Here is a 13,460-nt window from a genome sequence, read left to right on the forward strand (position 1 = left end):
CCGACAATTTTGGGAAGGCCTTGCGACTCAGTAGTTTGGAGCAGAAAGGCATGGGTACCCATTTTAGATTCGGTAGGATGTGTACTTTCCAAAAATATATGGTTTTGGGGGGTAAACATATATTTCTGTGTTTTTACCCCACAAAAAATGCAGTCAATGTGTTGATTTTTCATTAGCTGAAGTTACCTACAGGACTATTTATATGCGCTAACTTCATTTTGGGGCCTCTAAATGCAAGATACTTTGGTAAACCTATGAACAATGGCCACCAAACTGTTTGGAGGAACCCTGGCAATCATATTTAGGGTGCTTTTTCTTGGTACGTAATGATACATGGGTGATATGGTGCTGGGAATTTGAAGCTTTGAGGCAATTTTTAGATATTTCACCAAAACCGACAATTTTGGGAAGGCCTTGCGACTCAGTAGTTTGGAGCAGAAAGGCATGGGTACCCATTTTAGATTCGGTAGAATGTGTACTTTCCAAAAATATATGGTTTTGGGGGGTAAACATATATTTCTGTGTTTTTACCCCACAAAAATGCAGTCAATGTGTTGATTTAGCTGAAGTTACCTACAGGACTATTTATATGCGCTAACTTCATTTTGGGGCCTCTAAATGCAAGATACTTTGGTAAACCTATGAACAATGGCCACCAAACTGTTTGGAGGAACCCTGGCAATCATATTTAGGGTGCTTTTTCTTGGTACGTAATGATACATGGGTAATATGGTGCTGGGAAGTCGAAGCTTTGAGGCAATTTTCAGATATTTCACCAAAACCGTCAATTTTGGGAAGGCCTTGCGACTCAGTAGTTTGGAGCAGAAAGGCATGGGTACTCATTTTAGATTCGGTAGAATGTGTACTTTCCAAAAAATATATGGTTTTGGGGGGTAAATATATATTTCTGTGTTTTTACCCCACAAAAATCTCCCAAATGAAAATAGTACATATGAATTTTCACATATGACACTCTGACTGCTACAATACAAGCACCTGGTATGTGCATTATGCACCATAAGACCCCCTAACAGTATAGAGACCCTAGAAAACCATATATTTTCTGAAAGCACACATTCAGACGAATCTAAAGCAAGTAATTACATCTTTCTACTGCAAACTACAAAACCACAAAGCAATGCTAAACATAACGCTTTTTATGGAATTTCTGAAAATAGTCACAAAGCTTGCATTTTACCCCATTATATACCCCACATTTTGTAACGTACCAGCAAAAGTCATCCTCAATATGAAAGCCAGGAGTGTACTGAACAGTGTGATGCCTGATATGAAAAGATTTACCAAACTAGGTGGCATACAGAGACGCCCAAATGAAAATAGTACATATGAATTTTCACATATGACACTCTGACTGCTACAATACAAGCACCTGGTATGTGCATTATGCACCATAAGACCCCCTAACAGTATAGAAACCCTAGAAAACCATATATTTTCTGAAAGCACACATTCAGACGAATCTAAAGCAAGTAATTACATCTTTCTACTGCAAACTACAAAACCACAAAGCAATGCTAAACATAACGCTTTTTATGGAATTTCTGAAAATAGTCACAAAGCTTGCATTTTACCCCATTATATACCCCACATTTTGTAACGTACCAGCAAAAGTCATCCTCAATATGAAAGCCAGGAGTGTACTGAACAGTGTGATGCCTGATATGAAAAGATTTACCAAACTAGGTGGCATACAGAGACGCCCAAATGAAAATAGTACATATGAATTTTCACATATGACACTCTGACTGCTACAATACAACACCTGGTATGTGCATTATGCACCATAAGACCCCCTAACAGTATGGAGACCCTAGAAACCCATATATTTTCTGAAAGTACACATTCAGATGAATCTAAAGCAGGTAATTACAATTTTCTACTGCAAACTACAAAACCGCAAAGCAATGCTAAACATAACGCTTTTTATGGAAATTCTGAAAATAGTCACAAAGCTTGCATTTTACCCCATTATATACCCCACATTTTGTAACGTACCAGCAAAAGTCATCCTAAATATGAAAGCAAGGAGTGTACTGAACAGTTTGATGCCTGATATGAAAAGATTTACCAAACTACTTTGTACACAGAGACCTCCAAATGGTTATATAGCAGACAAAATTTCCAAGGTCAAAATGAAGTAACAAAAATCCCTAAAATCCAACAAAACCGCAAAAATCAATGCTTTTTTTTTTTCGCCTACTGTAATCAGCAGTCAGAATCAATTTTTGATAATTTTAGCATGGCCAAATAGGTTTTACAGACAGAAAAAGGGGAACAACACCTTTGCAAAGCTGAAAATGTAATAAAATGGCAAAACATGCAATAAAATGTCTAAAAATGCACCAAAATCACCCAAATTGCAGTATAATCACCAAAATAACATACAAAAGGTATTGCGCAGTGCAATTAGCGAATACGCTATTCGCAATGGCAATAAAACAGTTTTTTCAGCAAAAAAAACAGACGATGCGATAAGAAAAAAAAAAAAAAATACACAACAGTGCAAGTGTGTATGTGTGTGTGTACAACTGACCAATTGCATGTTGTGTGTGTGTGCAAGCGTGTGGGGGTGCTGTGAATGTGTGTGACCCCCCTGATCCCCCAAAAATGTATGTGATTGTGTGTAAGTGTGAATGTAAGTGTGTAATGGGAAAATAAGTGTGTGTTTGTGTGTTTGTGTGTGTTTCTGTGTGTGGATGGGCACTAACCTGGGGGAAGCAGGTCCAGATCGTTGTGCAGGGCTGGAGGAAGAAAATGCTGCATCACCCAGGAAGATCCGTTGAGAGGGGGCGGAGCTTCGGCTCAGGAAGTGAAAGCAGCAGCAGGACACGCAGTGTGCACGTGTCTGCTGCTGCATTTGGGGCCCCTGGGCGATCGCGCCTCAGGGGCCACTCGTTCCCGGCCCCTGCTCGTTGCCTGGGGGCTGGGGAACGAAGAGGAACGGAGCAAGCGGCTTGAAAAGCCGCTCCTCCGTTCCCTAACCCTGAAATGCTGCAGAACGTAGAATCTACGTTCTGTGGCATTTCAAATGCCATCCCCACAGAACGTAGATTCTACGTGGGGTGGCACTTAAAGGGTTAAATAAACCCAATAGGATTGTTTTGCATCCAATAAGTATAATTGTATCTTAGTTGGGATAAAGTAAAAGCTACTGTTTTATTATTACAGAGAAAAAGGAAATCATTTTTAGAAGTATTAATTATTTGATTAGAATGGAGTCTATAGGGGCAAATTCACTAACATTCGTAGTTTCGCCAGGCGCAACTTCGCCGCGCTTCGCGCACTTCGCCAGGCGTAGTTTCGCCAGCGCTCCGCAAATTCACTAAAATCCGAAATTACGCTCAGGGGTAGCGTAAGGTTGCGAAGTTGCGCTAGCGTTGATAAGCTATGTAAAGCGAAGTTACGCTAGCGAAGGCTAATTTGCATACGGCGCCAAATTCAAATTTCAATGGAGGAATACGTATCAGCACTACAAATGCCTAGAAAACCTTCAAATCAGCAAATAAAAATTTTATTTTGCCCTACACATGTGCCCACTGTCTAGGTAAGTTGCCATGAGTCAGGAAATGTAGGGGGAAGGAGGGGAGCCCCAAAAAAATTTTCGATCTTTTTCAGCCTATCACCCATAATGTACAAAACACACCAGCGTTTTTTGGGACTTAGAAAAATTTTTGACTTTTTTTGAAACAATCCCTATCTACTCTATTGCGCTTCGCCAGGTCTGAGGTGGCGAAGGAAGTCTAGCGTAAAAGGTAGCGTTCAGTACACTGCGCAAGTTAGTGAATTTGCGTAGTTACGTCGCTAGGGAAAATTCGCCAGACGTAAGGGTGCGAAGTAACACTAGCGAAACTACGCCAGCGTTCGTTAGTGAATTTGCGCAGTAACGGAAATGCCAAACGCTAGCGAATTAACGCTAGCGTTCGGCGCTTCGGCGCTTAGTGAATTTGCCTCTAAGTGAGATGGCCTTTATTTAAATCAAAGCATTCTGGATAACAGGTTTTCAGATAACAGATCACATACCTGTGGACATAACTGGTTTAAATTATTAAATCATTGTCATTGTAGATTACAAAAGCTATTCCATAATTTTTCACATGAAACAAAAATGAATTTATTGTAGCAGAGGAATAATGAAATGAGAGCCATGTTGATGGTGTATCATGATGGTAAAATATAAACCTGTATATATTCATGTTTTCTCTTGGGCTATCTGGGGGGTATGTAAATAAATCCCTACATTTTGGGGGTACTCCAATTGGATTACACAGGTATAATAATTCAAACCTTTTTATTGTACACATAAACCAATGCTAGATCACAAGCTCCTTTTAGCAAGTCATATAATTAGCCGAATGAGGGAAAAAAAAGTGTCTGTAATAATCGAATTGAAAAAATGTCACCCTTAGTTCGGTAAGTACAACACATTTTCTCCTGTATATGGAGATTTTTCTGTGGTTTATCAATTTTTTCACTAATGTTTTCTCACTTAAACATCCCATGAGTTTAGAGATTATTCAGATCAATGTGCACCAAGGATATCTTTGCGTTGGTAATTCCATTTAACACAGATCATTTTCTCAGGCATTTTATTGTATCTATTAAATGCGGGTGAAAAAAAACCAAAAATTGGTGTCTGATATTTCTCATTTGCAAGGTCATGTGAGATAAATTGAGATCTGATGGATAATGGAGTCCATAGAAATCTATTTCCTTATGATAAAACAATGATTGCAACAGGGACAATTTATTTAGGCTTCCAATGCTACTCACGTCAGGCCTGTCCATATAAACCAAACAGACATAGATTATTATGGTTGTGGATACCACCATGCGGCAACTTTAAAAATATACATATAGTTTAATGCCATGATGCCACAATATCATGGTTGTTTTAAAAGCTGGAATGCATAGCAAAAGCAGTAAACAAACTTTAAATGTATAATGGATAATAAACCGGGACACTTTTTGCAGTAAAAGCAGTTCTACCTGTCATCCACTCATAAGTGTTTCCATATCTACTGTATGTAGGGTGATGGAATCCTTATATAATGGACCTGTTTCTAGAAAAATATGTGAATCTCCTCAAAACTGAAGCACAATTACTGGCAAAATACTTGTAAAACGAAATACATGAAAGTATCACTGGAGTGGGGTAAATGTTTGTGAGTTATAATGTTTAATAGAAAACTATGTGATGAAAACTACCCTCATAAAAACCAAAGGAATGAGAAAATTCAGTCATCTTGGTGTGCAAAAGTAGAAGTTTCTCCACGACCCCAACGAATGTGACAGTAATAAAAGTGCATGGTAAGGTTCCTGTAGTGTAGCCACGGGTTGCTTGTTTTTATTCAGTATTGCAATGGATTCTAAAATTTAAACGTCAGAAAAATAGCAACTAAAGGAAAGAAATTGATGTTGACATATTTTCAGCTAAATATTAAGGGAAACGTTGGAATTATCAAACAAATGGCACTGATAATGGTGACATTTTCCAGATAAATAGGACTCTGAATCAACCGTAACACATCATAATTTGGTAAAACCATTGAAGCAGTTGTACCGTGCACAGGGCTAACTGTATTGCCCAATGACATTGATGATGAACAGCTCCAAATGTGTTATCCATAGTGCACATGCTCAGTCTGCTCTCCACTGCTGGTTGTCGTTTGCTGAGCATTCTCCAATACTGATGAGACCACTCCTTTCATGTCCTGTGATGTCACCACTGGGGTGTTACACAAAAAATACTTACAAATATCAACTTCTGGGGTACAACTTGTTGGCATCAGTCATCACTTTTGGAACGATCATCCTAGGCTGGTCCTATGAATTAGATACATCATTTCTAATATAAATCTTTTTTGGGCTTGCCCATTAATGGTGCACATTACTAATGTATCTGAAAATATAAGCATGTTATTAACACACCAATGTTGGCAGTGACAGCAACATATGTTCTTTGTTGTACTTGATGCAATATCATACCATTGTATATTTAAGGTTCTCCTACTTGCTTACGCTATATAAGATTTTCCTTCACCTCTATGTTTGATATATTGGTTTGTTTTTCGCACATGTATTGTCCATGTGTAATCCCATGAAAGACCTCAATAACAGTATGGAGATGCCCTGTATAATAAAAACACTCAAAGTTATTTTTCTCATTTCTCTCCTGAAGCCAGTAGAAGAGTCCCTGTATATTTTTCTACTCTTATCCAATGGTGATTCTTGGCATTTTCGGTAAGATTCCACAAGGGAAAACCACTGTGAGAGGCGATTGAATATGAGAGAGGAAAAGGCTCTTTCATCTTTTTAAGCTCTTGCCAGAAATCATTTTCTGCTTCAGCATTGGTAGCTCACAGCTTTCCTTGGAAAATATATCAAAAAATTAAATGTCACACCAGAAACCAGTACTGGTGGTTTGTTCAAAAAATTTTTAACATTGCTCAGAGACAATGAAACCTTCTTTTTCTCCAATGGGCTCCACTTCAGCATAGGCAGGATGTCCTGAACCTCTTCTGAACTTCATGGCTGGCCACCTGCTTGGACGGCGCTACAGTGAAAAAGAGGAAACATTTATTTAGGAGTCAAAGTAAGGGCTATTTTTATGGTTGATTAAAATCTATGGATTTTGAAATAAAAGGCGAATGTTGTATTTTATTTTATGTCACCCAACTGTATTTAACTCCATTATTTAACACCCCTTTAGACCTTGTGTAATCTGTTGATGGAAATTTAATTGGAAGTCAATGGGAAGTCAATGGGAAAAATAAAGTTCCCGGCAAAAGTTGTTCTGGATAAAAAGGCTCTAAAATCTTTGATTGTATTTTCCCATAGCATTTTCAACTGGCTGATTACTTTTATCACAGATTTGTACACAAAGGTACACATTTGTTGAAACTGAATACACATCCTCATAAATATGGTTATTTATTCAGCAATGCGTGGTGACCCATGAGGTTTATCAAATAAAAACTACATATAATATTAATTTTATTGAAATGGTCAGTGATAAAGACCAACAAATGGTGGCTTCAGCCTTCAGTTAAGAACTGATCAGAATTCTGCACTCGATCAGGATACATGCTGGGAATTGACAGATATTCCACTATCTATATTAAAGTCAAGTAAAATACACTTTAGAGAAGAACAAAGAGCAGATTTTAGGTTCATGAATGAAACATGTAATAATGTCAAAGCAACACGAAAGCTATCCAGGGAAAAAGAAAATATTGACAATATTATAATACCGTGTTCAATAAAAATACTAAAGTATTGTTCAAGTTTTTTTTATACCTTGTTCAAGAAAATGCTGAGGTTTTGTTGTTCAATAGGTTTTTTTTAGGTTCTTATAGGATATAACATTTTATAAAAGGTTCAAGCGGGTATATTGTTTTTTGTCGGAGAAGGCAGGAGGAAACATAAAGATGCCTGTATGAAAATGGACTAAAAAAAATAGGCCCAAAAGTGAATTGGCCATGGCCCAATGATTTTATATAGAGGTGCTTGGCAGGAATTCAAGAGTAAGAATGCAACAAATTCACCACTGTGGAAAGCAGGTAGTTGTGAAAAGTGAATTTATGATTAAGGAGGAAGGTTCCACCTATAAAGTCACTGATCATTCACCATCTACACAATGTGTGGGTACATAGGATGGGACATAACATCTTTATCATCTCCCAAACAGCCAGGTGACTCTTCACATTGATTCTTCTTTCCTTCTTCTAATCCTTGTTACCTGGCATTACTTCTGCAGCTAATATAAAAATGTACTTAGCATATCTTATGCAAAATGGTATATAAGAATACGCTACATTTATAAAGTGATTTTTGCAATCAGTCTTATGCCACTGGTCTACACTTATAGGCTTGCCTTTTTTTTCTTAAACGCATTTATATATAAAGATGAATCAATTTCAAAGTAAATGTCAAACCATAGAGTTGTCAGGAATAGCAAATATGTGATTGCTAATTATAATCTAGATTGTTTATTTCAGAAAAGTGGCTGATTTTGTCCTAAAGGTGTTCTTTACGCTTTTCTCATTCTTTTTGATGCTCAGAGAAAAAAAACGATTTTATTTCTTGCAAACTAATAGCAAGAGTTTTGCTCTTTACAGATGAATGTAGAATATTATTTTGGAATGATGTGTGTTTATTAAAAAAAGAACTCTTGTTATCTGCAGATATGCTGAAGCTATGGCCATCACTGTTACATGCGGCCATGATCAAAGCATGATCATGATCAAATGAGCCACACCAAAAAGAATTGGGGAGCAAAGTAAGGCGAGTGTCTCAACTCGCCTCATTGTTAGAGCGCCCCTGATATTTCCACCAAAAATGGCTTTTATAGAGACTTTTAGTTATTTATCACAAACATGATTTATTGCGGTAATTAGTTTCATTAAGAGCTTTTAAAACCATTAATTCTGCCCTTGTAATATACAACTCCTGACATCTTCAGCTACTCATTGGCAAACACAGGCACCATCTTTCTTTACACAATACACCCAATACTCAGTAGAAGCAGATGCACTCACCTCAATTAAAAAGAGACTAGCCGATGATGTTGGATGATGGTACATGTAGACTGCCACAAGAATGGCGGTAATTATAAGCAGAACCAATATCAGTATTCCTATGATTAGTCCCGGGTGTAGGGTTCCTTTTTTGATCTCAGCAGCACTGTTATCTGTAGATGCTAAAAAAACAGTAGATGTAAGGGAACAATGTTATATTTGTACATATATTTTTAGGGATGCACTGAATGTACTATTTTAGTATTCTGCCGAATCCAGAATCCTTTGGGAATAACGAACTGAAACCGAACCCTAATTTGCATATGAAAGTTAGGGGAAAAAAGAGGGAAAAGAAACTGTGTGTGCATCGCTCAGGTATACAATGTTTGAATTCTTTGTTTGTGTGACAAAAAGTCACGTAATATTTGGATTCGGATTTGGTTTGGCCAGGCACTTGGATTTGGCTGAATTGGAATGCTGCTGAAATAGGCGGGATCTCAACTTAATCCTGCATTCAGTGCATCCCTATATATTTTAAACACTAATGGTTCAGAAAATAGATTTTACTTTTAAGCCTCTATAATGGTTGACTGCCATTCGTTTTTCAGAATAGTGTGATCCCATAGTGCACGCTCCTGTAATCTACACCCTTTAGGAAGAAGTTACAGAAAAAAAGACTTGTGGATTATACTGTAAAGATAATAGGGCAGAAGTACAGTGAGTAGTGATGAGTGAATCTGACCCATTTCTCTTCACTGAAAATTTGCAAAATGGCAAACAATTTGCCAAACGTATTGATGTCAATGGGTGGTTTTTCTACAATTTTCAAAAAGCTTAACATTTTCTTTTACTATACGATTTTTTTACTTTTTTATTAGAGTCTATGGGTGTTTTATCATTGCGAAACGTGGTGAAATATTTTGCTCGTCCCTAGCACGGAGCAAAATGCAATTGTGTTTGTAAAATCATGTTGTTTTTTCCCCACAATGCAGCATTTTCCCCAGAATTATAGCATCATTGCAGTTGCAAGGGGGTGATGCACAGCAACTGGCACAATTGTGCTCGCCTGCAATATTACACAACTATGTGCGCATTTGGTCGAAAATCAGATGCAAAAGTGAGTGATGTCTGCCACTGATTCTTTATGTGCAAGTGTGCTGCAAGTATTGACTCTGGGTGCAAAGGAGACCCTGGAGCTACTGCCTAGTCAGGAGGTGACGGTAGCTCAAGGTTTCCCTTTGCAGAGCAAAGCTTGAATTGGAAAGAAGGCTAACAAGGACTGAGTGGCGCAGAGCACAAATATTTGGAAGTGCAAGGCAGAGAGTTGGGCGAATTTGTCTACTTTCACCGGAAATTTGCTGCCGGAAAAAAATTTGTGGAAACACATTAAAGTCTATGGGTGTCATTAAATTTTGGCACGTGTAATTTTTTCTCCCATTAAACTCTATAATTTCTGCAGCTCATCTCAACAGACTGGGCTGGTGTGAGACTGGGAACAGTGGCGGAACTACTGGGGGAGCCAGGGCCCGCACCCCCTCAGGGTCCCCCCGGCAGCTCGCGCACCACTCAGTTCTGCGGCCGTTTCCGGCTGTACGGAGGGGGGCGGGGCCCGGCTGCACGTCCCGCGCCAGGGCCCGCCCCCCTCTAGTTACGCCTCTGACTGGGAAAAAACTTTAATAAATGGCTTTGAAAAACACATTTGCATCCATTTTAGTGCAACCACATTTGCATCTGCATTTGCTAATGACCCTTTGTATGTTCAGAATAGATCAATATCCACAAATAACATTATAACCATAGTCAACAAAATAAAGTAAGAATGCTCTTAGTAGGTGGAAAAAAAATTGATTGATAAAACTGTTCACTAATGAAACTGGGGAACTGGTGACATGTGGAGCAGTGACATGGACACATTTGTATGATTTATAGTCTTACAAATATAATGAGAACTGAAAGAAGTAGGAATGGTAATCACAATAAACAAAAAACACATAGGGAGTTGAATTTGGTTAAAAATTACAAACAAACATTTTTTTTCAAGATTGTTGTTTATACTGAATCATGTTGAATGTGCTAGTTCTGTAATAAAAGATGAAATGTAATATCAGCTGTACAGTCCGTCTAAACACCACATATCTTTATGGTGTTTATCTCTGAAGGCTGAGTGAAATGCAACGTCTGCACGAGTGCACATTCCAGATGCTTTATTACCTCCAATTTTGTAAACAGAATATCAGGATTTCTAGAGGTAATTTGGACCCAGTAGGTTTCCTAATTAAACACATAATGAATTTGATTTTGCTCTTATAATAAATCAACATAGTTGCCCTGCAGACAGTTTTAAGATTCTTAATGCAATGCTCTCCTGGCAAGTTGAAATTGATCATTGCCACAAGTAGTTTTCTGTTCTGCAAGACAAAACGCATGGTAATGGCCACTTTATTACCTTACACAGTCACATGTACAGACCGCTGCAAATTTATCAACAACACAAGTATTTGCCTCTACTCAGGGGCGTAACTATAGAGGAAGCAGACCCTGCGGCTGCAGGGGGGCCCAGGAGGTATAGGGGCCCCATAAGGCCCTAATTCATATACAATTTCAATAAATATTGGAGAAACAAGTCAACCTCTAAACATTTTGGGGGCCTGAAAAATAATTTGCTGTGGGGCCCAGTAATATCTAGGTACGCCACTGCCTCTACTACTCTTCTCTCTATTTGTCCTGCAAATAGTAACTTCCACTTTATAATGAGAAATACAGGTATGAGACCTGTTATCCAGGATGCTCGGGACCTGAGGTTTTACGGGTAATGAATCTTTCTGTAATTTGGATCTTCATACCTTAAGTCTACTAGAAAATCATGTAAAAATTAAGGGGCAGATTTACTTTATCAAGGGTCAAATTAAACATTTTAATTTTCTAATTTTAAATGCTCAAAACTGTCAAATTCAACTATGGAGTTTTTTTTTTTAAATTTGAATTTGATTTTCAAGATTTATCATACACTGGCCCTTTAAGAACTCAAATTTGACTATTCGCCATCTAAAACCTGCAGAATTGCTGTTTAAGTCAATGAGCAGAGGTCCAGGGATCAATTTGGACAACTTCCTGACATTCGAGTTTTTTACAGAGAAAATTAGATTTGAGTTTTCGGGTTGATCTAATTCATCCGAGTTGTAAAAATTAGATTTTTTTAAATAAATCTTGATTGGTTGAATTTCGAGTTTAGTGGAGTTTTTAAAAACTCAAATGAATTCAAAATTTAATCTTTGATAAATGTGCCTCCCAATAACCCCAATAGGCTGGGTTTGCTTCCAATAAGGATTAATTATATCTTAGTTGGGATCAAGTACAAGCTACTGTTTTATTATTACAGAGAAAAGGAAATAATTTTTGAAAATGTGAATTATTTGATTAAAATTGAGTCTATGGGAGATGGCCTTCCTGTATTCGGAGCTTTTTGGATAACGTGTTTCTGGATAACAGGTGCCATATGTGTACATGCAAAAAATTTTGCTTTTTTCAATTAATATAACCCACAAAGATCTATTGTATTTAAACACTGCCACTACAAGTGTTGGGATTGTCAGATACGGTCACACAAAGATTGCCAAGAGGTGCAGTAAAGCTCCTGACAGTCTCATTATCTGCTTGAGAACACACTTGATAGTCTGTTAGAACCAGACAAGTAAATTTAGAGAACGAAGCTCTAATTTGGCATCCTTATAATTTCTAATAGTGCTGTCCAACTATTCCCTTATAATGGCCCAGTTATTCACTGGGCATTTGGTTGTCACATTATAACAAAATACTTATGTCATCCAAAGATATCACTAGATAGCTTGAACATTCTGGGGACCATATAAATTTCTGGCGAGAGTCATAGGCCGCCTGTTTCTTTATTTATACTGTACCATAATCCCAGGTGCTTTCTCTTATGCCCTCTACAGTCCTTTACAGAGATTACACATCCTTCACATTGGTCCCTACCCCAGTGGAGCTTACAGTCTAAGGGCAGAGGCACAGGGTCAGATTCGGGGAGATTAGTCGCCCGGCGACAAATCTCCTCTTCTTCGGGCAACTAATCTCCCCGAACTGCCTTCCCGCTGGCTAGAATGAAAATCGCCAGCAGGAGGAGCAATTCATTTTCTAAAGTCACCGATTTCGGAAAATGAAGCACCCCGAGTGCCATCCCGCTCGCAATTTTCATTCAAGCTGGCGGGAAGGCTGTTTGAGGAGATTAGTCTTCCTGAAGTAGAGGAGATTTGTTGCCGACGACTAATCTCTAGGGATGTAGCGAACCGCCGAGTATGTGTTCGCGAACGCCGTTCGCGAACACCGGCAAAAAATGCGAACAGTTCGCGAACTGTTCGCGAACTTCGAACATCCGAAAATCGTTCGATTCGAACGATCGAAGGATTTTAATCGTTCGATTTTAGCGACCGAATGGTCGAATGGTCGAACGATTTTGACGCGAACGCCTATTGGCGAACGTCGCGCGACGTTCGCGAACTTGCGGCGGACGCGAACAGTCGAAGTTCGCGCGAACTAGTTCGCCGGCGAACAGTTCGCTACATCCCTACTAATCTCCCCAAATCTGACTGTGTGTCTACCCTAAAGTCTCTATCATACTATTGTCCATTTTATCAGGAGCCAATGAACCTGTCTGTATGTTTCTGATGGGTGGGAGGAGAACAGGAGCACTCATAGGGAAACCCATGCAGACATTGGGAGAACATACAAATACAGATATGAGAATCAGAATCCCTTTATCCAGAAAGCTCCGAATTAGGGGAAGGTCATCTCCCATAGACTCAAATTTAACCAAATAATTAAAATGTTTTAAAATGATTTTCTTTTTCTCTGTAATAATAAAAAAGTACCTTGTACTTGATCCCAACTAAGATATAATTAATTGTT

At 38.4% G+C, this 13,460-nt stretch overlaps 1 protein-coding gene across 1 annotated transcript in view; it reads right to left on the bottom strand.

The window, feature by feature from the left end:
- Positions 1–5,515: 5,515 nt before the first annotated feature.
- Positions 5,516–13,460, bottom strand: part of plxdc2.L (plexin domain containing 2 L homeolog) — a 284,395-nt gene continuing 276,450 nt past the window's right edge. The window contains exons 13-14 of the mRNA XM_018267284.2: positions 8,559–8,719; positions 5,516–6,574 (exon numbers count right to left, since the gene is read on the bottom strand). Coding sequence (XP_018122773.1) covers positions 6,458–6,574; positions 8,559–8,719 — 278 coding nt within the window. The 3' untranslated portion in view covers positions 5,516–6,457. The remainder of the gene's footprint in view (positions 6,575–8,558; positions 8,720–13,460) is intronic.

This window comes from Xenopus laevis, chromosome 6L (genome assembly GCF_017654675.1).
Source record: "Xenopus laevis strain J_2021 chromosome 6L, Xenopus_laevis_v10.1, whole genome shotgun sequence".
Taxonomy (NCBI): domain Eukaryota; kingdom Metazoa; phylum Chordata; class Amphibia; order Anura; family Pipidae; genus Xenopus; species Xenopus laevis.